At 45.4% G+C, this 24,041-nt stretch overlaps 1 protein-coding gene across 13 annotated transcripts in view; it reads left to right on the top strand.

Moving 5' to 3' along the window:
• The window catches only part of PKNOX2 (PBX/knotted 1 homeobox 2), a 753,686-nt gene that overhangs the window by 343,336 nt on the left and 386,309 nt on the right, over positions 1-24,041 (top strand). For 12 of the 13 annotated variants that reach the window (XM_048827274.2, XM_048827275.2, XM_048827273.2 and 9 more), the window contains one exon: positions 18,976-19,084. The exons of the other annotated variant lie outside the window; for it this stretch is intronic. In XM_048827274.2, the coding sequence (XP_048683231.1) occupies positions 18,998-19,084 (87 nt within the window). In that variant the 5' untranslated portion in view covers positions 18,976-18,997. The remainder of the gene's footprint in view (positions 1-18,975; positions 19,085-24,041) is intronic. 13 annotated transcript variants of the gene reach the window in all.

The following is a 24,041-nucleotide window of genomic DNA, read 5'->3' as shown; positions in this document are numbered from 1 at the left end:
ATTATTATTCTTGTCCTTATATATCTTGACTTTAGCAAAGCTTTTGATACGGTCTCCCACAGTATTCTTGCCAGCAAGTTAAAAAAGTATGGGCTGGATGAATGGACTATAAGGTGGATAGAAAGCTGGTTCGATTGTCGGGTTCAACGGGTAGTGATCAACAGCTCGATGTCTAGTTGGCAGACGGTATCAAGTGGAGTACCCCAGGGGTTGGCCCTGGGGCTGGTTTTGTTCAACATCTTCATTAATGATCTGGATGATTGGATTAATTGCAACCTCAGCAAGTTCACAGATGACACTAAGCTGCAGGGAGAGGTAGATATGCTGGAGGGTAGGGATAGTGTCCAGAGGTACCTAGACAAATTGAAGGATTGGGCCAAAAGAAACCTGATGAGGTTCAACAAGGACAAGTGCAGAGTCCTGCACTTAGGAAGGAAGAATCCCATCCACCGCTACAGGCTGAGGACTGACTGGCTAAGCAGCAGTTCTGCAGAAAAGGACCTGGGGATTACAGTGGACGAGAAGGTGGATGTCAGCAGTGTTCCCTTGTTGCCAAGAAGGCTAATGGCATATTGGGCTGCATTAGTAGGAGCATTGCCAGCAGGTCGAGGGAAGTGATTATTCCCCTCTATTCGGCACTGGTGAGGCCACACCTGGAGTATTGCGTCCAGTTTGGGCCCTCCACTAGAGAAAGGTTGTGGACAAGTTGGAGAGAGTCTAGCAGAGGGCAACAAAAATGATCAGGAGCCTGAGGCACATGACTTACGAGGAGAGCCTGAGGGAACTGGGATTGTTTAGTCTGCAGAAGAGAAGAGTGAGGGGGGATTTGATAGCTGCTTTCAACTACCTGAGAGGTGTTTCCAAAGAGGATGGAACTAGACTGTTCTCAGTGGTAGCAGATGACAGGACAAGGAGTAATGGTCTCAAGTTGCAGTGGGGGAGGTCTAGGTTGGATATTAGGAAAAGCTTTTTCACTAGGAGGGTGGTGAAGCACTGGAATGCGTTACCTAGGGAGGTGGTAGAATCTCCTTCCTTAGAAGTTTTTAAGGTCAGGCTTGACAAAGCCATGGCTGAGATGATTTAGTTGGTGTTGGTCCTGCTTTGAGCAGGGGGTTGGACTAGATGACCTCCTGAGGTCTCTTCCAATCCTAATCTTCTATGATTCTATGATATGTCCATAGCTCTTTTCACCCTAAAGATTTTTACATGAGACATAAAATCGCAGGAAGTGGAAATAATTGAGGATTTTCTAAATCCTCCTGCTGTGGCTGGAGCACCTGTTAGGAGCAGTGGGAGGCCTTGTGTAGACTGGTGTTTATACCACAGCATTTTCTTTTTGATGTGAACAATTGTTGACACTCAAAGAGATGGATGGAGACATTTTCTCTTGCAGAGCACACAGAGGGTAATTTGGGGCTTTCCTTCATCTGAGCCCAAGGCACTTCTCATGTGGGGGTTTATACAATTGTTTTGACACCCACATCCCCACCCTGTCACTCTATCTGATGTGCCTATGAGGCCAAAAGGGTAGAAGTGAGGTGGTTCCTTCCATACGTAGATGATACACAGTTCTGTCTCTGTTTATTCAGTCCCTGATGGTACAGTTGATAGATTTCCAGTGTCTACCCAAGCCAAAGGTTGGACATGGGGCGGAGGGTCAGTGCGAATAAGACACAGGTAATTTTGGTGGCCTGAGACAAACAACTAGAGCAAATGGTGGAGATGATATCTGAGCAAGTTTTGTCTGCCATTTGTTACTCAGCTACCTCTCTTGGATTTCTCCCATCTCCTGCTACTTCACGATCAGATAGCAGCAGTAGCCCAGACTATGTCTTTCCACCTGTTCATTGCAAGAAGGTTGGGGCTTTTGCTTTCCGATGTGGAGTTCAGCACTGCAGTATCCACGCCATTGTTATCTCCACACTGGAGTACCAGAATGTGCCCATCTTTGGGCTACAGTTGAAGACCACTCAGGAGGGGAGCGATAGCTCAGTGGTTTGAGCATTGGCCTGCTAAACCCAGGGTTGTGAGTTCAATCCTTGAGGGGGCCATTTAGGGATTTGGGGCAAAAATTGGGGATTGGTCCTGCTTTGAGCAGGGGGTTGGACTAGATGACCTCCTGAGGTCCCTTCCAATCCTGATATTCTATGATTCTATGATCTTCAGTTGGTGCAGAATGTGGATATTCACTTGCCTACTGGGAGCAGGTTCCACATGTGTGTGCTCTGTACTGGCTTCTGATTAGTGTCCAGGTGCTATTCTGTCCTTGATCTAGGCACCCTTTCCTGCGAGGTCTCTGTCATCATTTTATCCTCTGGTAATTGAGATCAGCTGAGAGGCTCAACCACACGCTTCCTGAATGTGCTCCACTTGGGACAGTTCAGCAAGGTCTTACTGGAGGCTTTTAGCCAACAGATCCTGAGTTTGCTGACCTCAGGGGCATGCTGCTAGGCATGTGGGTGGGGAAGGTATTGAGGAGGTAGGGCTTGGTCTTTAGTTTTGTGGCCTTTGAATCTTTTAATGTTTGACATGGTGTTGATTGAATATTCCTGCATTTATTCTTAAACTATAGCATTTTATTTGTACCTTCAGCATGGGATGGGTTCATTACATCAATCTATCTGACTGAGGAAACAGGCTTTCTCTGACACACTGAGGTGAGAAAGAACAGAAGGCAGTGCCATTCAGTAGAGGGGCTGACTGATGACTGCCACGAGTCAGACTGAGCCACAAAATGCTGTGCTAGTCAACTCAGCTATTTATAGCCCTTCATGGATTTTGCAGAGCAGATCGTGTGTGTTTTTCTTCAGATAAATCCACAGAGTTACATGAAATTTGTGACAGGTTTACACCATTATTTCAAGATTCATAGCTGTAGGTTCCCATTGAGAGGGAACTGTCCATATCTTTCCAGCAAACAAAACACTCTTCCTGGAATATTTATGGTTGCTGAATAAGTTTGTTTCACAAAGATAAATATAACACTATCAGCAACAGCTGTCTCTCATTTTTATTTGTTTTATGTTTGACTATAAGTCCAATGATCTAAACACATCAAAAGCAGACAACTGACTACATGTTTTAGTAAACAGGTTATATTATATAACACAGTTAAATAATGCTCCACACTGCCACCTTCTGCAAATATGCAGAAAGGAAACCAGCAGCATGTAAAGTAGCCACTTGTACACAGATGATCATTTACAATAAAATAAATGGGGTTCATTTACAACATTTACAATAAAACTAATTCTAGGGGTGTACTCTCTCTTCCATTGTGAACAGTGGACTCCGGCTGAGCAACTGTTCTGCAGAGATTCCCCTCCCCCAGCAAAATTAATTCTCTGTAGGGCTTTTTCTAGCCTCTCACCCATATGTCTAGAGAGTTAAAGCCCTGAACTGTTCACCTTTCTCTAGCAGGGATGGCTGTTACAAAGCATTGCAGCGGGACTGTTAATGTTCTGGCTCCAGTTGGAAGGTTTAATCCATGAGGGAGTCAGTGGAGTTAGCATATCTCTTGAGAAATCTGACATTATCCACTTAATGGCCGGGTGGGTTTGTTTTAAAATATTTTAAAGTGATGCATCCTTGGTAATGACTCATGAGGGCTCCTTACACCTCTGAAAGCAACCAGTGCAATTTGAAGCTAAGGAATCTCAGTTATTAATTCTCCCAAATCTCTTTTTTTCTCTCTGTTAGTAATGGAAATATTTCATTTGCCAGCACAAGGTTTCTGTGCTACACTTTACATGCTGCCAAGCAACATCACTATTCTTTCTATTTATATTTGCTATCCACAGAGCTGGCAACAGCACTATTGGTATTAAGCATCAGTGTTAATGCAAATGGCATCAACTATCATTATTAATCCTCGGAGATAAGAATATTGGTGTTTATTCAGCTGAAATCTAAGTTTTAATGTAGAAATCTTAACATTTAGAGCAACAGGTTCTCCTTGTAAGTAACTAAGTTTTTCTCATGCTATTTCACAGTATAACAAAATGGAAAACAATGAAGAAAATAATGACTATAAACCGGATGCTTCTGGAGTTCACTAGGTGTTTTCCATAACCCAAATACAAGAGCTGTAGTTTTACTTCCACACAATGCAAGATATTTCCTTGCATATAACCTTCCTTCCCCTTTTTTGGTTTGAGAAAGGACATCTTCCCGCATTCCGATGGGTCATTGGTTAATAAGGCAGAATAGTTTAAGATGTAATTGTGCCTAGAGTTTTACCTTCCTTGCCCAAAACAATCAAGGACTGTCTGTCATGCTTCTTTCCTTGCCAATAATACTTTAACATTATGTAGAATCACTGTATTTTGTGTGTTTGCAGACGTTGTGTGGAACCAGCTGTATCTAGTAGCAGCTCTATAGCAGACACTTAGGCCTGGTCTACACTTAAAACTTAGATTGGCAGAGCTACGGCACTTGAGTGTGAAAAAATCCATGTTCCTGCATGCCATAGCTATGCCAACTTAATCCCTAGTGTAGACACAGGTTGGTTGACAGAAGAATGCTTCCATCAGCCAAGCTACCATCTCCTTGAGAGGTGGAGTTCCTTTCCATCTCTGTGGTCTGCATCTCACTGTGGGGCTACAGCAGCATAATGGTGGCACTAGAGCTATGCAGCTATATTCCCTGTAGCGTAAACATGGCCTCAAATACAACATGACTTTCTATGGGCTGCTGAAGACATTTGAAATCTCTGCCTAGTGAGTATCAGCCATTTATCTCAGTTTCATGAGAGCCACTAGACATTGTACAGAAGCTCATTTCCCCTAGGACATATTGCAGTTATCTTAGGTTAGAATCTTGACCTCACGGTGTCATTTGTTTCGGAGCAAACAGTTATATTAACATGTCTGTTATTATTGTTTTAGGTGTTTGTAATGTCATAGATTTTGGGTCTGTCTTCCTGTTCGTTCAAGCTTTCTACACTCAAATTACTCCTCTCAAGTTATTCTAGCCTAAGTGAGAGCCGGCATACTGCACAATAACCCTGACGTTTCTGTGTCCATCCTGGCATTGCCCTTACTCATGTGTCACTAAGACTTCTGGGGGCACATCCCAGTGTTCTTAGCACTGTCATAAACTTAGCTGTTCCAGTAATTCTTCCCCAATGAATTGTGGGAGAACTTGTCTGTCTTTTCTGGGCACATGAGGGAAATTGTGGGAAGGTACTGGAGAAGCAATGGCACTCAATTGCCGGCAGCGTGCGTCCACACTGCCAAGTGGTCATGTTAGTAGTTAACATGTGATCACCCAAGTTTTAGCCTCCTCTTGGTCCAGCCAACTAGAGCGAAGGGTTTTTGTGGGTGAATGGGACTTGAGTTAGGGGCAATGCATGAGTTTTAACTCAAGTTAGAATCATGGAATCACAGGGTTAGAAGGGACTGCAAGGGTCATCTAGTCTAACTCCCTGCCAAAATGCAGGATTTGTTGTGTCTAACCCATCCAAGGCAGACTGCTATCCAGCCTCCTTTTAAAAACCTCCAGTGAAGGAGCTTCCACAACCTCCCTAGGCAGTCTGTCCCATTGTCCTCCTGTTCTTACAGTTCAGAAGTTTTTCCTGAAATTTAATCTAAACCTTTTATGCTGTAGTTTGAACCCATTGCCTCTTGTCCTGTCCTCTGTGGGAAAAGAGAACAACTTTTCTCCATCTTTTTCAGCCTTCCAAGTATTTGAAGACTGCTATCATCTCCCCCCTTAATCTCCCCTTTTCCAAACTCCTCTTTTTCCAAGCTCCTCCAGTTCCTTCAGCCTTTGCTCGTACGGCTTGCATTCCATCCCTTTGATCATCCTTGTCGCTCACCTCTGGATCCTTTCCAGTTTCTCCACATCCTCTCTATAAAGTGGTGACCAAAACTGGACACAGTACTCCAGCTGAGGCCTCACCACTCTACTCTAACCGACCGAGTAGAGCACTACTATCACCTCCCAGGACTTGCATGCTATACCCCTGTTAATGAAACCTTCAACTGCATTTGCTTTGTTTGCAACAGCTGTTGACTCATGTTGAGGTTGTGATCCACCACAACTCCCAGATCTGTCTCAGCAGTGCTACTGCCAAGCCAGTTATCTGCCATTCTGTATTTGTGCATTTGGTTTTTCTTCCCTAAATGTAGCACCTTACATTTATTGTGTTGAATTTCATTTTGTTGTCTATAGCCCAGCTCTCTAATTTATCAAAATCCCTTTGAATTTTAGCTCGATCCTCCAAGGTATTGGCAGCTTTGTGTCCTCTGCACATTTGATCAGTGTGTTGTCTATTCCTACATCCAGGTCATTAATAAAGATGTTAAACAACACCAGACCCAGAACAGATCGTTGTGAAACCCCACTTGAGACCTCCCTCCAATCTGACATTCCTTAATAGTTACTCTTTGTTTGCAGTTGTTTAACCAGTTATGTATCCACTTAATGGTAGTTCCACCGAGCCCACATTTCTCCAGCTTACTTATCAGAATGTCATCTGGGACTGTGTCAAAAGCCTTGCTGAAGGCCGGGTATATTATATCCACCAAATTCCTCCTAACCACCAAACCAGTTACCTTGCCAAAGAAGGAAATCAGGCTGGGTTTGGCATGATTTGTTCTTGACCTAAATCCATGCTGGCTGTTAATGATTACCTTGTCATCTTCCAGGTACTCACAAATTGAATGTTTTATACATTGTTCTAGTAGCTTTCCAGGTATCAAGGTGAGGCTGACTGGTCTATAGTCCCCAGCTCCTCCTTTCCCCCTTTTTTAAAGATAGGCACTATGGTAGCCCTTCTCCAGTCTTCCAGGACCTCTCCTGTCATCTATGAGTTTGTAAATATTATTGCCAGTGGCTCTGAGATTTCTTCAGTACCCTTCAGCGAATTCCTTCAGTACCCTGGGGTGAATAGCATGAGGCCCTGCTGATTTGAATTCATTCAAATTGATCAGATCTCTGCATCCCTTCCCCTTTGTTGTCTATGGTAACTTTGCTAGTCATCTGATCAAATGTTAATTTTTGTGAGAAGACTGAAGCAAAGTAGGCCTTGAGCAGCTCTTCCTTCCTATCATCTTCCGTTCCCAGCTCACCTTCTCCACTGAGCAGTGGACCGACAGTGTCCATGATCTTTCTTTTTTGTCTGACATATATATACACACACACAACCCCTTCTTGTCATCTCTCACATTTCTTGTCAGCTGTAACACATTCCTTGCCTTGGCCTTCCTGATTTTCTTCCCACACGCTCATGCTATTCCCATGTATTCTTCCTTTGTGATATGCCCCTCCCTCCATTTCCTGTATGTATGTTTTTTAGATAGCTAAAAAGCTCCTTGTGCAGTCACATTGACCCCCCCTGTGGTTCTTCTTATCTTTCTTGTATGCTGGAATAGCTTTATATTGAGCCTCTAGTATTACATCTTTTAGGAACTGCCAGCCCCCTTTGACTCATTTTCTTCCTATTTGGTCTTTCCCTGGGACCTTGCCTACTATTTCTCTGAGTTGATTGAAATCCACCTTTCTGAAGTCCAGTGTCCCCATTTTGCTGTCCTCGTGTCTTCCTTTCCTTAGGATCTTGAATTCTATCAGATCATGATCACTTCCTCTCAAGTTCTGGACCCCCTTCACGTTCACAACTAATTCATCCCTGCTGGTCAAAACCAGATGCAAAATGAATGTCCCTGAAGTTGTTTCCTCAACAATCTGAATAAGAAAGTTGTCCCCTACTCACGCTAAAAATTTACAGGACATATTATGTTTTGCAGTAGTAGTCTTCCAACAGATATCAGGGAAGCTTTTTTTGCCCCCGTCTTCACAGACAAGGTCAGCTCCCAGACTGCTGCCCTGGGCAGCACGGTATGGGGAGGAAGTGAGCAGCCCTCAGTGGTGAAAGAACAGCTTAAGGACCATTTAGAAAACATGGACATGCACAAGTCTGGATGCAATGTATCCGTGGGTGCTGAGGGAGTTGGCTGATGTGATTGCAGAGCCATTGGCCATTATCTTTGAAAACTCGTGGAGAGTGGGGGAGGTCCTGGACGACTGGAAAAAGGCAAATATAGTGTCCATCTTTAAAAGAGGGAAGAAGGAGAATCTGGGGAACTACAGACCAGTCAGCCTCACCTCTGTCCCTGGGAAAATCATGGAGCAGGTCCTCAAGGAAACCATTTTGAAGCACTTGGAGGAGAGGAAGGTGATCAGGAACAATCAACATGGATTCACCAAGGGCAAGTCATGCCTGACCAACCTGATTGCCTTCTATGATGAGATAACTGTCTCTGTGGATATCGGGAAACTGGTGGACGTGATAAACCTTGACTTTAGCAAAGCTTTGGATACAGTCTCCCACAGTATTCTTGCCAGCAAGTTAAAGAAGTATGGCTTGGATGAATGGACAATAAGGTGGATAGAAAGCTGGCTAGATCGTTGGGCTCAACGGGTAGTGATCAATGGCTCAATGTCTAGTTGGCAGCCAGTATCAAGAGGAGTGCCCCGGGGTCGTCCTGGGGCTGGTTTTGTTCAACATCTTCATTAATGATCTGGATGATGGGATGGATTCCACTCTCAGCAAGTTTGTGGATGACACTAAACTGGGGGAAGAGGTAGATACACTGGAGGGGAGTGATAGAATCCAGAGTGACCAAGACAAATTGGAGGATTGGGCCAAAAGAAATCTGACGAGGTTCAACAAGGACAAGTGCAACGTCCTTCACTTAGGACGGAAGAATCCCATGCACCGCTACAGGCTGGGGACCGACTGGCTAAGCAGTAGTTCTGCAGAAAAGGACCTGGGGATTATAGTGGATGAGAAGCTGGATATGAATCAATAGTATGCCCTTGTTGCCAAGAAGGCTAATGGCATATTGGAGCGTTGCCGGCAGATCAAGGGAAGTGATTATTCCCTTCTATTCAGCACTGGTGAGGCCACATCTGGAGTACTGTGTCCAGTTTTGTGCTCCCCACTACAGAAAGGAGAGAGTCCAGCGGAGGGCAATGAAAATGATCAGGGGGCTGGGGCACATAACTTACAAAGAGAGGCTGAGGGAAGTGGGCTTATTTACTGTGCAGAAGAGAAGAGTGAGGGGGGCTCCAAAGAGGATAGAACTCGGCTGTTCTCAGTGGTGGCAGATGACAGAACAAGGAGCAATAGTCTCGGGTTGCAGTGGGGGAGGTCCTGGTTGGATATTAGGGGAAACTTTTTCACTAGGATGGTGGTGAAGCACTGGAATGGGTTACCTAGGAGGTGGTGAAATCTCCTTCCTTAGAGCTTTTGTAGGATCCATAAACTTGTGATCTTCAAATGGCTTTCCTTGTGCAGCTCTTTACACAGAGTTTCCAGCAGATATTCACAGTGCTCATCATCGCTGGTGATATTTGACACTTTCACAAAGTGAGAAAATTAGGAAGCCCCCTTGAAGAAAATGTTTAGTTCATGGTTAATCTGGGCTTGAAAGAATCTTTGTAATTAAAAAAATGTGTTTTGCTCCAACAACTCCTGGTCTCCTTCCCCCCACCTTCCCCTGGGGCTGCAGCCAGCAGCAGAGAGTGGGAGAGTTCTGTCTGCCACTCAGCAGTGACTCCTCCGGGATATGGATAGGGTCTGAAAAAAAATTTTTCCAGTCCTCTTGTGCTTGAGGGGGCTGGGAGGGATATGTGAAGCACAGTCTCAGTTGTGTGTGTGTGTGTGTGCACAAGTGTATAAGAATGTAAGTGTGCGCATTTAGGGGCGTAACCCTTCTGCCAGGAATGTCAGCAGCAACAAGGACTGGATCAGTATCTACGGGCTCCTCCTGACATTAAAAAACAATCGGCTCAAGCCCCACCCAGAAATCTGGGAAAACTAACTACTACCCTAGGGTGCTTCTTAGAGGCAATACTTGTCCACTCACAAGCACTGAGTCTTTGTGGAACAAAATAAATCTATTATAAAGAGGGAGAGGGAACTCCACAGTGCGTCAAAAGTGTGCAGACCATAATAGCTTCGGCAGTGTCCATGGTCTCAGTGTGCGAAAGTCCAAAAGATGAATGTCCCTTTAACATGCCACTCCCTTTCCCTCTGCTGCACCGTTCTCATGACTGGTTGTCTGAAGTCAGTCATGTCACAGACTTCAGGGTGCTTTCATGTGGGTTCACCTCCCATTCCTGAAGAGGGCAGGGTTGCTGCCACGGCTCACCATTGCTGTCACTGTTGTCTCTGCCACTGCTTGCTGCAGCTGCCTTTGCTGCTCCTCACTGCTGTCTCTGCCACTTCTGCTTTTACATATGCTGCCACATTGTGAGGTTCCACCACTGAGCCCCGTTCTTGGTGATTTCAGCAGGTAGTGGGGAACTTCACTGCTGTCGCATCCTCCGCATTGTCTTACACTCAACACTGTCCACTAAAGTTCCACCCCCTAGACCTGCTCAGCCATGATTACAGCTCTGGTGATCGCTGGTAGGAGTAAGGACTTTAAAGTGAGTCTGACCAGCTTTACCTTTAAACACTGAAGGTGGCGGGATAAATAGTATCTAGGGTTCTTTAAACACAGTCCATAGCAGTAGACAGGAACACTTGTTCCTTGTCTCCTGGTGGCCCCAAACAGCCAAAATTGAACATTTTGGCAAAGCAGGTCTGTCTGCTGAGCATCTAGCAGAGTAGGTGTGTCCATGCAAATATAGTCTTTTCCCTCAGTTCATCAACCGATGGCAGGGGAGAGCTCAGTCAGACCCTGCACCTTACAGAGGGAAGGCTGTATCTTGTTTGGAAAATTCCATATATTGACAGCAGAGGAGGGAGAAGCACTTTTCCAGGGGGCTGCAGGGGATTTTGCTTCTACAACATCATTAATATGCTGAAAATGTAGCTCACAGATTCAGAGACAAACTGCTGGGCAGCCATTGCAATGCAAAAGGCAGAGCCTGTTTGAGCAGCCAGTCTGAGATCATGCCTCTTCCAGCCGGGTCTTGGACTCTTATGAACAAAATGTAGCATTCTGGAAAAGGAGAGAGGTCAGGACACTTATCTGATGAACTAAACAGGAGTTTCTTGCAAGAAGAATGGCAGAGTTCTCATGATTGCGTTTGGTTGTATTCCTCAGCTCTCTCCCAGGAGCATTTTCAGGGGGTCAGCAGCAGTGGTAACTTAGGTGCTCTCCTTGACCAGGCTTCTCCACTTCTTGAAAACTCCTTAGGGATCTCATTGCATTCTATGCTCCTTCAAAGCTGGGATCTCTTGTTGCTGGCCAAGGGTTCCCTATAGAAGGAAGTTTCCCAGTTACCTTGAAGGTCCTAGTCATCTGGAACATATTTCTGCACTACCAGGCGTGTCCCCAAATTCACAGGTAGACACCGACAATCTTTAACATTTTCCTGTCGTCCTACTCCAACACCTGTTGCCCAGAGTCTGCCTATCTGTCTACATTCCTATATTGCATCCTCCATCATGGTATCTGAGCACCTGAGGGATGGGTCTGAAGCCCTGCCAGGCAGGAGCTCCAATGAAACAGTTTTCCAAAGAGTTCAACTTCTGTTCTTCACCTATAGTTTTACCTTTGCATCTAAAAGGAAACTGCATCAGAACTCAATCAATATAGCTATCCATAAACTTCCTGTCTAGAAACCCGAGTGCAGAGGACATGAGCTCCTTCCATTAGGACTCCACCTATGGGCTTGTAGGAAGGGATGTTTTAGCACAGTACTAACCAGAGGACTGAACCCAGAAATACCTTTCCCAAACCCTCTTTCCTTCTGAACCTTTTGGGGTTGGAGACAGTGGAACCTGGAACTAAACTAGTTCTGATTTTGGTTCTCTTTTTGCAGACAAAATCCTGCCCAGGCTTTTACTGCATCAAAGCTAACCCCACTGCTGGTCTGGAAAATCTCGAGAATAAACTTATGTTTTCAGACCTTCCTCCCCGCCCTCTCTACCACTGCAAATATGTAAGCTACAAAGAGCTCCAAGGCCCCCAAGTGGAGAATGCAGCACACACATCTGGAAGAGTCCTTGACCCAACCTAAATGCTGCTCCATGCTAGCAGGAGGATGTAGCTGTCCCTTGCTTTGGCTAGCCCTGGTGCCTTGAGAGTTCACAGTTGGACTTTGTTTATTGTGCTTGGAGGGATAGTCCATCACTAATTCAAGTGTTTGAGGATGTGCCTCTCAGGCACGGTGGAATTAACCCTTAGCAAAAGACAGCCCCTGCCCAAAAGCCCATAGAGCAGCATTTCTTAAACTGGGGTCTGCAGACCCCTGGGGGTCCACAAGGGTACTCCAGAGGGTCCGCCAGCCCTGCTGATCGGCTGCTCCTCCTCCCTCCCTCAACTCATCCCCCTCCCTCCCAGTGCCTCCGGTATGCCAGGGAACAGCTGTTCAGGGATGTGCAGGAGGCACTGGGAAGGAGCGGGAGGAGCAGGGACCGGGCGTACTTGGGGGAGGGGGCGGAAAGAGGAGGGGAAGAGGAGGGGCAGAGGGTGAAGGGGAGCGTGAAGAGGTGGGGCGAGGATGGGGCCTTGGGGGAAGGGGTGGATTGGGGGTGGGCCCTGGGGCTGAGCTGGGTCTTGGAGGTCCACAGAAAATTTTAAATCAAAATGGGGGTCCTCGGGTTGCTAAAGTTTGAAAACTGCTGCCATAGAGACAGGACAGATAAAGCATGGGAGAAAGGAAGTTTTGTTACCCTTATTTTCGAGTTGAGGAACTGTCACCCAGAGAATTTAAGGAGGAGATTTTCAAAGGCACAGAGTGCAGTTAGGTGCCTCCATGCCAGTCCTGCCTTTGAAAATCTCTGTCTAGGTGACTTGCTTAAGGTGACACAAGTATTGTATCTCCTGAGGCCCAGTCCAGGGCCTGAACCCTGAGCTAAGTTCCCTGTAAGCTGCGTGGCCACGTGGCTATGCAGCAGCCTATTTAGAGCCATGCAGGCGTGCAGGGAACCCAACCTGCCAGGGCTGGGGCGGCCCAGCCCAAACCCAGCCCGAGCCAGGGCAGCAGGGACCCAGGCACAGCCCGCCCCACCCCCACCACATGAATTGTGTTATGTGCACTAATTTGAAGGTGATGTGTCACACATCACCTCCACATCGGTGCTCATACCACAGTTCCTTCCGCACATGGATGGGCAAAATGAGAGGGAACACCCACCCTGAGTCCATCCTTCCTCTCAGTCTTTCTTTTTGGAATACATTATTTTTAGATTCCGTACCTCCATATTTGGCCATCTCAGAGCCATTGCTGATATTGCTTGCTCCCTTATTTATGAGTGAGGCTAGCTTTATTTTTCCCTCTTATTTTCTAGTTGTTCTTATCGTCCAGTGTTCTCAGTTCATATAATGCTAAATGAATGGTCACTGCTAGCAAGCCTATGAATTATTTCCACAGTCATGTACAATTCATTCCTCTTAACAAGAGGTAGATTCAAGATTCCTCTGCCCGATTCTCTACCTTTTGGATGAGGAGGCTGCCCTTTACCATAAGTCTGTTTGCTACCCTATAGAGTTTAGAGCTAGTTAAAGCCCACACAAGGCAGAGTGTCTTATAGTTTCAACTTCCAGCAAGTTTTTGTTCCCACAGCCCTCAACAGCACTTAGCTCCCACTGAGTGCCCCTGAGAATAGAGGCACTGGGGAGTGAATTCTCTGCCCTGACCCTAGTGCAGGTGAGAACAGCCTGGCAATAGTCCCTAGGGCCACTGCCTTTGGCCACCCATCACCTTGACACATTGTGTCTTTGATTTCTTTGTAGATGTTCTCCGGCATTCTGCAGGGAATGATTACAAATTCTCTTCTTCTCCTCTGTCCTGATACATTTGTTCATCCTTCACTATCTCCTTCTGCATCCATAGCTTGTGCTCTCAGCCTGCTGCATGTGCCCTGATGATGATAAATAGGATTCACTTTCCTTGACTTGTTCCAGAACAAGGGCTTGATCCAAAGCCCATGGAAGTCAACGGAAATATTTTCACTGAATTAAATGGGCACTGGGTCCCCAGAAGGGACACCAACTTACATTTAATTCTTATAGGGTCCTTTTGGTCTTTAAGCACATGTAGGGATGTTGCCCAGACTCAGTACTGAATTACTTCGGAGCCTACAGAAGCCATTCTGTGCCTCAGTGGTACTTCTGACTCCTAGGTATGCCCTGTTCTTTCTTTGGAACCTGCCAAGATCTGTGTATTTTGCTGTTGCTCTCTTTTTTCTTAGGAATTTAGTTCTTTGCTGTCTTCCTCGTCACCATTTCTGAACATCCCTAACAGAGCATTGACTGTGTGCATTGCCTCTGCCCTTTGCCAATTAGATCTACAAGGCACTGAACACTGTTATTTTTTCCATTGATCTGACTCATTCTGGGAACCCTGCATAGGACGCTACAGAAGGGAGTATTGTGCCCCTCTATGTGCAGGTGGTCACTCTGGGTCAGGCAAATAACAGTCATAAGAACACCCATATCGGGTCAGAGCAATGGTCCAGCTAGCCCAGGATCCTGTCTTCCGACAGTGGCCAAAGCCAGATGCTTCAGAGAGAATGAACAGAACAGGGCAAATGAGTGATCCATCCCCTGTCGTTGACTCCCAGCTTCTAGCAAACAGAGGCTAGGGACACAGCAGAGTGTTGAATCCCTGCCCCTCCTGGCTAACGGCCGTTGATGGACCTCTCAAGCTCTTGAACTTATCTGGCTCTTTTATGAACCCTGTTATTGATTTCAGAATAGCAGCCGTGTTAGTCTGTATTCGCAAAAAGAAAAGGACTTGTGGCACCTTAGAGACTAACCAATTTATTTGAGCATAAGCTTGAAGTGAGCTGTAGCTCACGAAAGCTTATGCTCAAATAAATGTGTTAGTCTCTAAGGTGCCACAAGTCCTCCTGTTCTTTTTGCTGATACTTCCTTATTTACCTTCTGTACATGCTTTTATAGACCTCTGTCATATTCCCCCCCCCCTTAGTCGTCTCTTTTCCAAGCTGGAAGGTCGCAGTCTTTTTAATCTCTCCTCTTACGGAAGCTGTTCCATACCCCTAATCATTTTATTTCCATTCTCTGAACCTTTTCCACTTCTAATATATCTTTTGAGATGGGGCAACCAGATCTTCACACAGTATTCAAGATGTGGGTGTACTATGGATTTATACAGAGAACATAATAATGGCCAGACTGGGTCAGACCAATGATTCATCTAGCCCAGTATTTTGTCTTCCAACAGGGGCCAGTGCCAGGTGCCTCAGAGGGAATTAACAGAACAGGCGATCAAGTGATTCCTGCCCCTAGAGGCATTAGGATATTTTCTGTCTTGTTATCGATCCCTTTCCTCATGGTTCCTAACATTCCGTTCGCTTTTTTGATGGCTGCTGCACATTGAGCGGATGTTTTCAGAAAATTATTCACAGTGACTCCATGATCTCTTTCTTGAGTGGTATTAGCTAATTTAGACCCCCATCATTTTGTATGTATGGTTGGATTATGTTTTCCAATGTTCATTACTTTGCATTTATCAACATTGAATTTCATCTGCTACTTTGTCGCCAAATCACCCAGTTCTGTGAGATCTGCAGTCTGCTCTGGACTTAACTATCTTGAGTAATTTTGTATCGTCTGCAAATGTTGCCACCTCGCTCTTTACTCCTTTTTCCAGATCATTTATGAGTCAAAGCCAGACTATTGCAATGGTGAAATCTTTTGAAGGTTTTACACTTCAACAAATAACTATGTACTGTCCACAAGCTTGGAGGCTTTCCCTCCATGGCTTTTGTTCATTATCAAAAAATAACTAAGTGTCTGCTCTCTGCCAACCTGATTTCCCTTCCTCTATGATTATTTATTCAAGTCATAATGCTGACTTGGTGACGTCACAGTCAGTGCATGGCAACAAGCTGTGATACTGCAATGGCATCAGCACAAGAGGCCACAATTGGTCCCACCCCAGGGCTGCTCCATTGATTTGGTCTGGAGGGATGAATTTAGTCCAAGATTGTTGCCCCCCTAAATGACGAAATTGGAGAAGCTCTGTTGGAAGACAGAACACTGCTGATCAAACTCCAGCATTCTTTCTTCAGAGTTATTTAAAGTAAACTAGTACTGGACTATAAGGTGGATAGAAAGCTGGCTAGATTGTTGGGCTCAACGGGTAGTGATCAATGGCTCCATGTCTAGTTGGCAGCTCGTATCAAGTGGAGTGCCCCAAGGGTTGGTTCTGGGGCCGGATTTGTTCAATATCTTCATAAATGATCTGGAGGATGGTGTGGATTGCACCCTCAGCAAGTTTGCAGATGAAACTAAACTGGGAGGAGAGGTAGATACGCTGGAGTGTAGAGATAGGATACAGAGGGACCTAGACAAATGGGAGGATTGGGCCAAAAGAAATCTGATGAGGTTCAAGAAGGACAAGTGCAGAATCCTGCACTTAGGACTGAAGAATCCAATGCACCGCTACAGACTAGGGACTGAATAGCTAGGCAGCAGTTGCAGAAAAGGACCTAGGGGTGACAGTGGACGAGAAGCTGGATATGAGACAACAGTGTGCCCTTGTTGCCAAGAAGGCCAATGGCATTTTGGGATGTATAAGTAGGGGCATTGCCAGCAGATCGAGGGTCATGATTGTTCCCCTCTATTCGACACTAGTGAGGCCTCATCTGTAGTAGTGTGTCCAGTTTTGGGCCCCACACTACAAGAAGGATGTGGAAAAATTGGAAAGAGTCCAGCGGAGGGCAACAAAAATGATTAGGGGACTGGAACACATGACTTACGAGGAGAGGCTGAGGGAACTGGGGATGTTTAGTCTACGGAAGAGAAGAATGAGGGGGGATTTGATCGCTGCTTTCAACTGCTTGAAAGGGGGTTCCAAAGAGGATGGCTCTAGACTGTTCTCAGTGATAGCAGATGACAGAACAAGGAGTAATGGTCTCAAGTTGCAGTGAGGGAGATTTAGGTTGGATATTAGGAAAAGCTTTTTCACTAGGAGGTTGGTGAAATACTGGAATGCGTTACCTAGGGAGGTGGTGGAATCTCCTTCTTTAGAAGTTTTTAAGGTCAGGCTTGACAAAGCCCTGGCTGGGGTGATTTAATTGGGGATCGGTCCTGCTTTGAGCAGGGGGTTGGACTAGATGACCTCCAGAGGTCCCTTCCAACCCTGATATTCTATGATTCTATAGAGACAGCAGTTATCTCCTGCATAACTCTGTGAAATTCAGTGAAGAAGTTACCACAAAAATTAATGTTTCTGCTGCCTCTGGGATGTTAGGAATAGGACTCTGAGAAATTGTGGAAAACATATTTTTGCAAAATGCTTCAAGATTTTTTCCTGCATTTTTTGCGTGTTTGGGCCTATGAGAGAGTGGGTTTATGCAAAATGATATCTTGTGTTTCTAGTCTGAAAACAATTTCTCTTGTTAACAGGACCACTTCCTCTCAATATTTCCCTCACTTGCAGTTAGGCTCATAATTGTTTGCATCCCACAGGCAGAATGGTTACCTGGGGAGCAAAGAATGTCGTCTCTATATGTCTATTACATGATGATAGGTAAAAAGGTAGAGCGATTTTTCAGTTTGCCTAAAGCAGTAAATCTCCTAGATTTAGCATTGTTTGGGGTTATTTTTTAATACTATAATTGTATATGTTTGGGAAGGTTTTGAATCAGAAGACAGCGGATGGAATTGAAACTGACTTAGTCATTCAATGTTTGACTAATTGGTGACCCTGTACTCTTCTGTCCTCTTGACAGATTTTGGAATCTTAGGAATGCGTTACCTAGGGAGGTGGTAGAATCTCCTTCCTTAGAGGTTTTTAAGGTCAGGCTTGACAAAGCCCTGGCTGGGATGATTTAACTGGGAATTGTTCCTGCTTTGAGCAGGGGGTTGGACTAGATGACCTTCTGGCGTCCCTTCCAACCCTGATATTCTATGATTCTATGATTTTCAAATATATTGTTGCAAGTTGCACTGTGACTAATGTTAGTCCCAGGCTGATATGGCACGAGATAAATGGCGCCTACCTGTGGGGAGAATGTGCATGATGCTATAGAAACATTTTTAAAAGTACAGTAGAGTTGGTTGATGCAATGGCTTCGTATTTGTTTACTCACACAATAAAGCAAGAGTTTGTATGAGCTTTCAAATACACAGCTTCTCCATTACCTGCAGCATCAACTGAAAAGCTCCTTCTGCTCCCAGCACCTTTGAGAACTCCCATCTGCAATGTCTGAAAGGCCAGTGAGAGTTCCCAGGCTGCCTGGAGGAGAGGAAGGCTGAGTTTCAGAGCTCCAAATACAGGTAATTACGAAAACTCAGGAGTTTCTAAGATGAACCCAGCACCTCCTCTAACATGCACTTGAGAAGTTTCTTGGCTCTGTGGAAAACCCCAGGACTCATGGTTTTCTGTGTTTTACACATGACATTGCCAGGACAATTTCAATGGCCATGCAGAAGCAGAGAAAAGAAAAAGCCATGATCACTGATCATCTTCTGAGTGAACTCCTGCTAGCCACTGGACTCTGGAGTGGACCTCTGCTCCCGTGTCTGAATCAGATTGTCAGCTTTTTCAAGCAGAAGCCATGCCTTTCCTTTGCTTCACAGCACTGAGGACATTGGCAACTGACAATGAACAATAGCAATGCTCGTTCCTCTACTTCTGACTAATATTTCAGGCCAGGGGCTTGAGCTGATCACAAGCTTGAAATATTTCAGGACATCCCCCCTCTCACCCAGTTTCCGTTGGCAACATGACCACCCCCTGAATAGTGAGGAGATGGATTTGTGTTTTCATAGTGTGTCTTGGAGTCAGGGTTTCGGATTTGTACAGTTAGCATAACTATGCTACCTCAAACCACAACCAAAGGCAGCCATCACCACCGAACTGATTTGAGTCTGAGTAATTCTAATGGCAGGAGCTCATTTGTAGGGGCCACGGAGGGAAATGACTCAGCAGGCTGAGCCCATTGGCAGGACCAGTGCAGCAATGGTCAGCGGCATTCGCTCGGGAGCAGGCAGTGTCTCATCTTTTGGTTAATCAAGCTGAACTTTCTCCCATCAACAGGTTCTAGATGTGAATCAATCCCATGATGCAACATGTCTCCCCAGCACCAGCTCTGACAATGATGGCCACACAGAGTGTGCCCCCTCCCCCTTACCAAGACAGCCAGCAGGTGAGTGTGCTGCAGAGCTCACATCGAACACCACCCTTCAAACATGCAGCCGCAGCGAGGCTTGCCCAGGGGCTTTCCATGCATTTCCACTTACAGCCTTTGTAGAAGAGTTTGGAATGCTGCAGAAAACCAGCAGGGGACTTAGCACCAAAGAGAAAATTCCTTATGAATCGGTATTGCTGCCAAGTGCGAAGCAACATTGATTCTGGCAAGAAATGGAAGGGTCCCACATTGTTATCTAGAACCAAATGCAGATGAAGTTGCAATGCATGACTGGACTTTGTTCTGTGCCCTGCTCTAACCAAATATATCCCCAAATGCCAAGATCATACCCTAGGCGGCATATTACCAAAGGTATTTAGGTGCCCAAAAATACACATAGGCACCTCCTGGGATGTTCAGACACACCTGAATAAGTTTGTAGCTTGACTCCCATTGACTCTAATGGGAGCTATGGGACTAACTTATGCATATGACTTTGTAAAACCCACTGGACACCTAGCTTCATCTTTAGGCACCTTAGAAAATCTGGCCTGGCCTAACTTTAGACTCCCAAGTGTGAACATGTTACCCTGGGATCTTTTGTGCCAGAGTCCAGAACACAGGTTTGGGAGACAGTCAATGGCATTTAGATTCCTAAGTTCCTAAAATGCCTTTTGAAAATGCCATTTAAGCTCCTAAATCAGTTAGATGTTGGGGTGACGCTGAGCACAGGAACGCCTAAATCACTTTACAAAGCCTTACACACTTTGAAAAGTTGTGTCAGTAGTGTCATCTGATATTCTTCCCAAGAGGGAAGGGGTATAAAGAGGGCACACAGAGAATGGCTTTTTGCACAATGTGCTTGATCTGAAAGAACTCACTCCAAGATAGCGAGAAACTTCACCCCTACGCTGGGTGAAAGTGCTTTGCCTTTGGGACTGTTGGTCCTATCTCTTGGTGCCTTTTTAAAATTGTTACTTGTGCACCTAATCCGTCTGAGAAAGGAAGGATGGGTAGTGACCTTTTTTAATTCGCCCTGGATTCCAAAGAGGAGTTTCTTTACCAAGCACTGGGATAAGCAGGAAAAGTGCTCAGCTCTCGGTAGCTGGCGTATTCAGTACTTGGGAGGAAAGGGCTGGGGGAGGGGAGCTGGAGGCCTGCCAGCTGAAAGGAGACACTGCTGCATTGCTGAGTTAATTCTCTCCTTGGAGAACTATAAAAGATACAAGCTTAGAAAAGACAGCTGTGGTCTCTCCGCAACTCTGACCCATACCTGCACCCCACCATGTCAATCCCATTGAAGTCCTCAGACAGCTAAAACACTAGCCAAGTGCTTTTCTGTAGATAGGTCTAATGCAAAGCTGGCTAAGGGATCAGCCTGTGTTTCAGAATGCAGCACCAGTACGGCAAACGTCCTGGAGTTGGGTCAATATCACAAAACAGGTCCTGGGGGTTGCGCTCTGATTTCAAGGTGAATTTTCTTTGGCGCTGCTCAAGCCCCTGCTGTAGTTTCTTTCCAGGGACTTTTGAGCAATGTCATAGTCACTGGCAGAAAGTTAAAGGGAAGCTGAAAGCTCAAGTGCTCACACCAGGCTGGAGTGTTTCAATGGTGTGCAGTGGGGCAGCAGAGATGTGGCTCCCAAATACCATCCCCAGTTCAACTACCAAACAAGGACCTGAACAAACTCTTAACCACATTCACAGGCAGTTACCTTGTGCCAGCATGGCAACAGGAAAACCAACGGGGCTCACACAGTAAACACTACAATAGCCTGCTGTTCCCAGGAACCACATCGCAAGGAGTGCTGGGGGGCACCCAGAAGGAAGGGTTTGATTCTTGCAACCCCCCTAATCCTGTTTATCTGCTCTTTCTCCCTGAGGTGCTACTTCAAGCCCTGCTGTTGATTCCATCAGTTACACTCACCCCAAAAGGCACAGGAGAGAAAAGCAGGTGGCTTATGTGCCCAAAATCGAACAACCAACACAGATCAGATTTTGCATGTCAAGCATCAAATGCTGGCAGCAAATTCTTCATTATAAAGCCACAAAGTTCATTTTAAAAAAACCAACCCTACAACATGTATTGAATAAATGTGGAGAATGACTAAGTGTGAGGAAACCGTGATCCATTCAGAGTGAAAATCAGCAAATAAATTATTTGAATTTAGATGGTCTAGTTCAAGCCAGGAACAGAACAGCAAAAATATTTACCAATCAGGAGCTAGATTAAGTAGACCACACAATTCTAAAACACGAGTGTTTGCTATCAGACCCATTAGACCTCCCCTTGAGGGGAGGGATAGCTCAGTGGTTTGAGCATTAGCCTGCTAAACCTAGGGTTGTGAGCTCGGTCCTTGAGGGGAGCCATTTAGGGATCTGGGGCAAAAATTGGGGATTGGTCCTGCTTTGAGCAGGGGGTTGGACTAGATGACCTCCTGAGGTCCCTTCCAACCCTGATCTTCTATGATTCTATGACCAAGAGCTTGATAGGAGGACATGTATATGCAAGGAAATCTCAGGACTTCTTTATTTTGCTGGATCCTGGGTGCAGTAGGTGGCAAACAAGTCTAGGGGTACTATGGCAAGATGGAAGTGGGTCCAGAAACTCTTCTTTTGTAACATGGGGTCACAGTGTGAAAAGGTTGAGAAGCGTTAGGTTCAATGCACTGAAGCCACGAGAAGGTGGAGCTGTGTGAAATATTCATAACAAAACTAAAAATGAGGTTGTGGCATTTCTATGGAAATGGAACTTGGCAGTGGGCGACGAACACACAGTGGGCATGCAGTGAAGTGAGCGTGGCAGTGGGCATGAAGTGAGAAAGAAGCACAGTATTGTCTCTGCTCTTTGGATGCCCATACAAATGCTGAGCTGGTTTCACAGTGCATTTTCTAGTTGCAAACTGGATTGGTTGGGACAGTCATATAGTTTAAGTCATATTGTATTATTTCTGTTTCCCTGATTTAGCTGCTTTCCAGAGGCCTGGCTGACTGTTTCTTGGAGTCTGGAGTTAAGTTGTACTTAGGAAGATGGCCAGAAATATGGTTCTTTTACTGACACACAAATAATTAGACAGCTTGGAGTTAGAGTTGGTGGAGGTGAAAGGGTTCAAATCTGGACCCCTGGTAAGGTTCCTCTTGAGTTTCATCTTCAGAGTTAAGGCTGGGTAAGGGTTGGGTTCAAGTTTGATGGCACTGGATTCCTGACATCCAGGGACTTATCTGAACTGGCTCTGGAAAACGGGCCTGGACTTTATGCACCAAACCGAAGAACAGCTCCTTTTCCTCTCTGCCCCATGACCCCAATATTTTGCAGAAAAGCAACTTTTCAAGGAGGTAAAAATGCATGGAATGAAACGGTAAAGGCTTTTCCATTCAGTTCTGCATACTTACGCCCTCACCCCCCATCATGTGCGTAGCACAACTTGTAGGTTAACAAGCTAGAAATATGAACCCTTTAACTAAATAGAAGCTAGGGGAAGAAACCATAAGAAAATGTAAACAATGTTTTGATTTATTTTTTAAAAAATTGGCAACCTATCTCAGGGAAAAAATACTTCCTGTATAATGTGGCTCTAAGGGTTAGAACAAACCTCTGTCCAAGTGCAAATAAGGATTTAGTTGTTATAAAGAATGTCTGCCAAAGTACCCAAAAGTCTTAGACATGGAGTTTTGTGACATTATTTAGATTCAATTGCTGCAAAATACCAGGGGTGCTTCACAATCTGTGCTGGGCTCTTTGGGCCAACACACCTACCTTTTCTAAAAGCAGCTGCATTAGTGGCTCTGTCATGACAGGGGCTGAAAAGGCAGCGTTTCCATCCATGGTGGGGCTAGGTTGGGCACAGAGCTTTGTGTTCAAAGCTGAATCGGGAGATTCAGATCTGATAGTGCAGAAATCTCACCAGCTTTTCTAATAGGTTTTAGCCCAGTTTTGACAGGTGCCTCATGACATCAGCTCTCCTGATATATTGTCTGCTTGCAACTGAATCCAGAGAACAGATCCCTTTGTGCACTGGAGCTAATCTGGAACCAGCGTACTCCGAGCAGGTTCTGATGAAGAGCCTTGAATTGGAAGCCGGGGCCTCCTCCCTAAAAATTACAGGGGTTTGGAGGTGAGGGTTGGGTTCGGACCCACCAGTAATTATGTTGTTTACTCTTTAACATGTCTAAGCCACTCTGTGACGTGGCTGGGAATCAGTCATATCAAAAATATTGTGACCGTCAAAGCAGATAAGAACCATAGAGGCAGTTCAGTTCCTGGAAAACTGGTAGGTTTCTTTTTCTTTATCTACAAAGGTGTCACTCTCGTTGTCTCAGGGTTCCTTGCAAGGCACAACAGTGAGTGCACATGAGAGGGGTGTGTATTCCAACCACCACTGTGTTGCATGGTACCTTAACTAGGGAGCTTTTAGTGCATGCCAGCTAGGTCTACGTGGCCAGCTAACATGCAACGCAGTGTGGTTTAGAATTCACACCCTCTTGCGCATATCGCTGCACCTGTAGACAAGCCCTCTATCTCTCTCATCAGTTGCAGCGTGAGTGGAGCTCATCCAAATAATGTATTCAGTGAATTTAGAGCTAGTGTTCAAACAATTCCAGAAAGCTTGTCTCTCTCACGAACAGAAGCTGGTGCAATAAAAGACAGTACCTCACCCACCTTATCTCGCTCTTATTCCATTTTCAGTTATTTGCCCATTTTTATTCTCAGAAGTTTGTTCGTAGTCACGTTAGTTTTTTCTCATGTAAGTTAATTCCATCTCTCACAGGCTCTGGGGGGTCACCCTGGGGAAGCTGAACCCCTTTACTGAATTCAATGCAATAAGCGTGTTGTCCTTTTTGGGAAAGAAAGTAATCACTTGGCTTTCTGTGCTCTTTATTTCATCTCCCACTTTGATCTGTTCTGTTCCCACTCCCCGATCTTGCTCCCTTGCATGTTCCCTGCTCCCTGCACTTGTACATACTTTCCTGACATCTA

This window comes from Caretta caretta, chromosome 22 (genome assembly GCF_965140235.1).
Source record: "Caretta caretta isolate rCarCar2 chromosome 22, rCarCar1.hap1, whole genome shotgun sequence".
NCBI lineage: Eukaryota > Metazoa > Chordata > Testudines > Cheloniidae > Caretta > Caretta caretta.
This window is presented reverse-complemented; position numbering and strand designations above follow the sequence as displayed.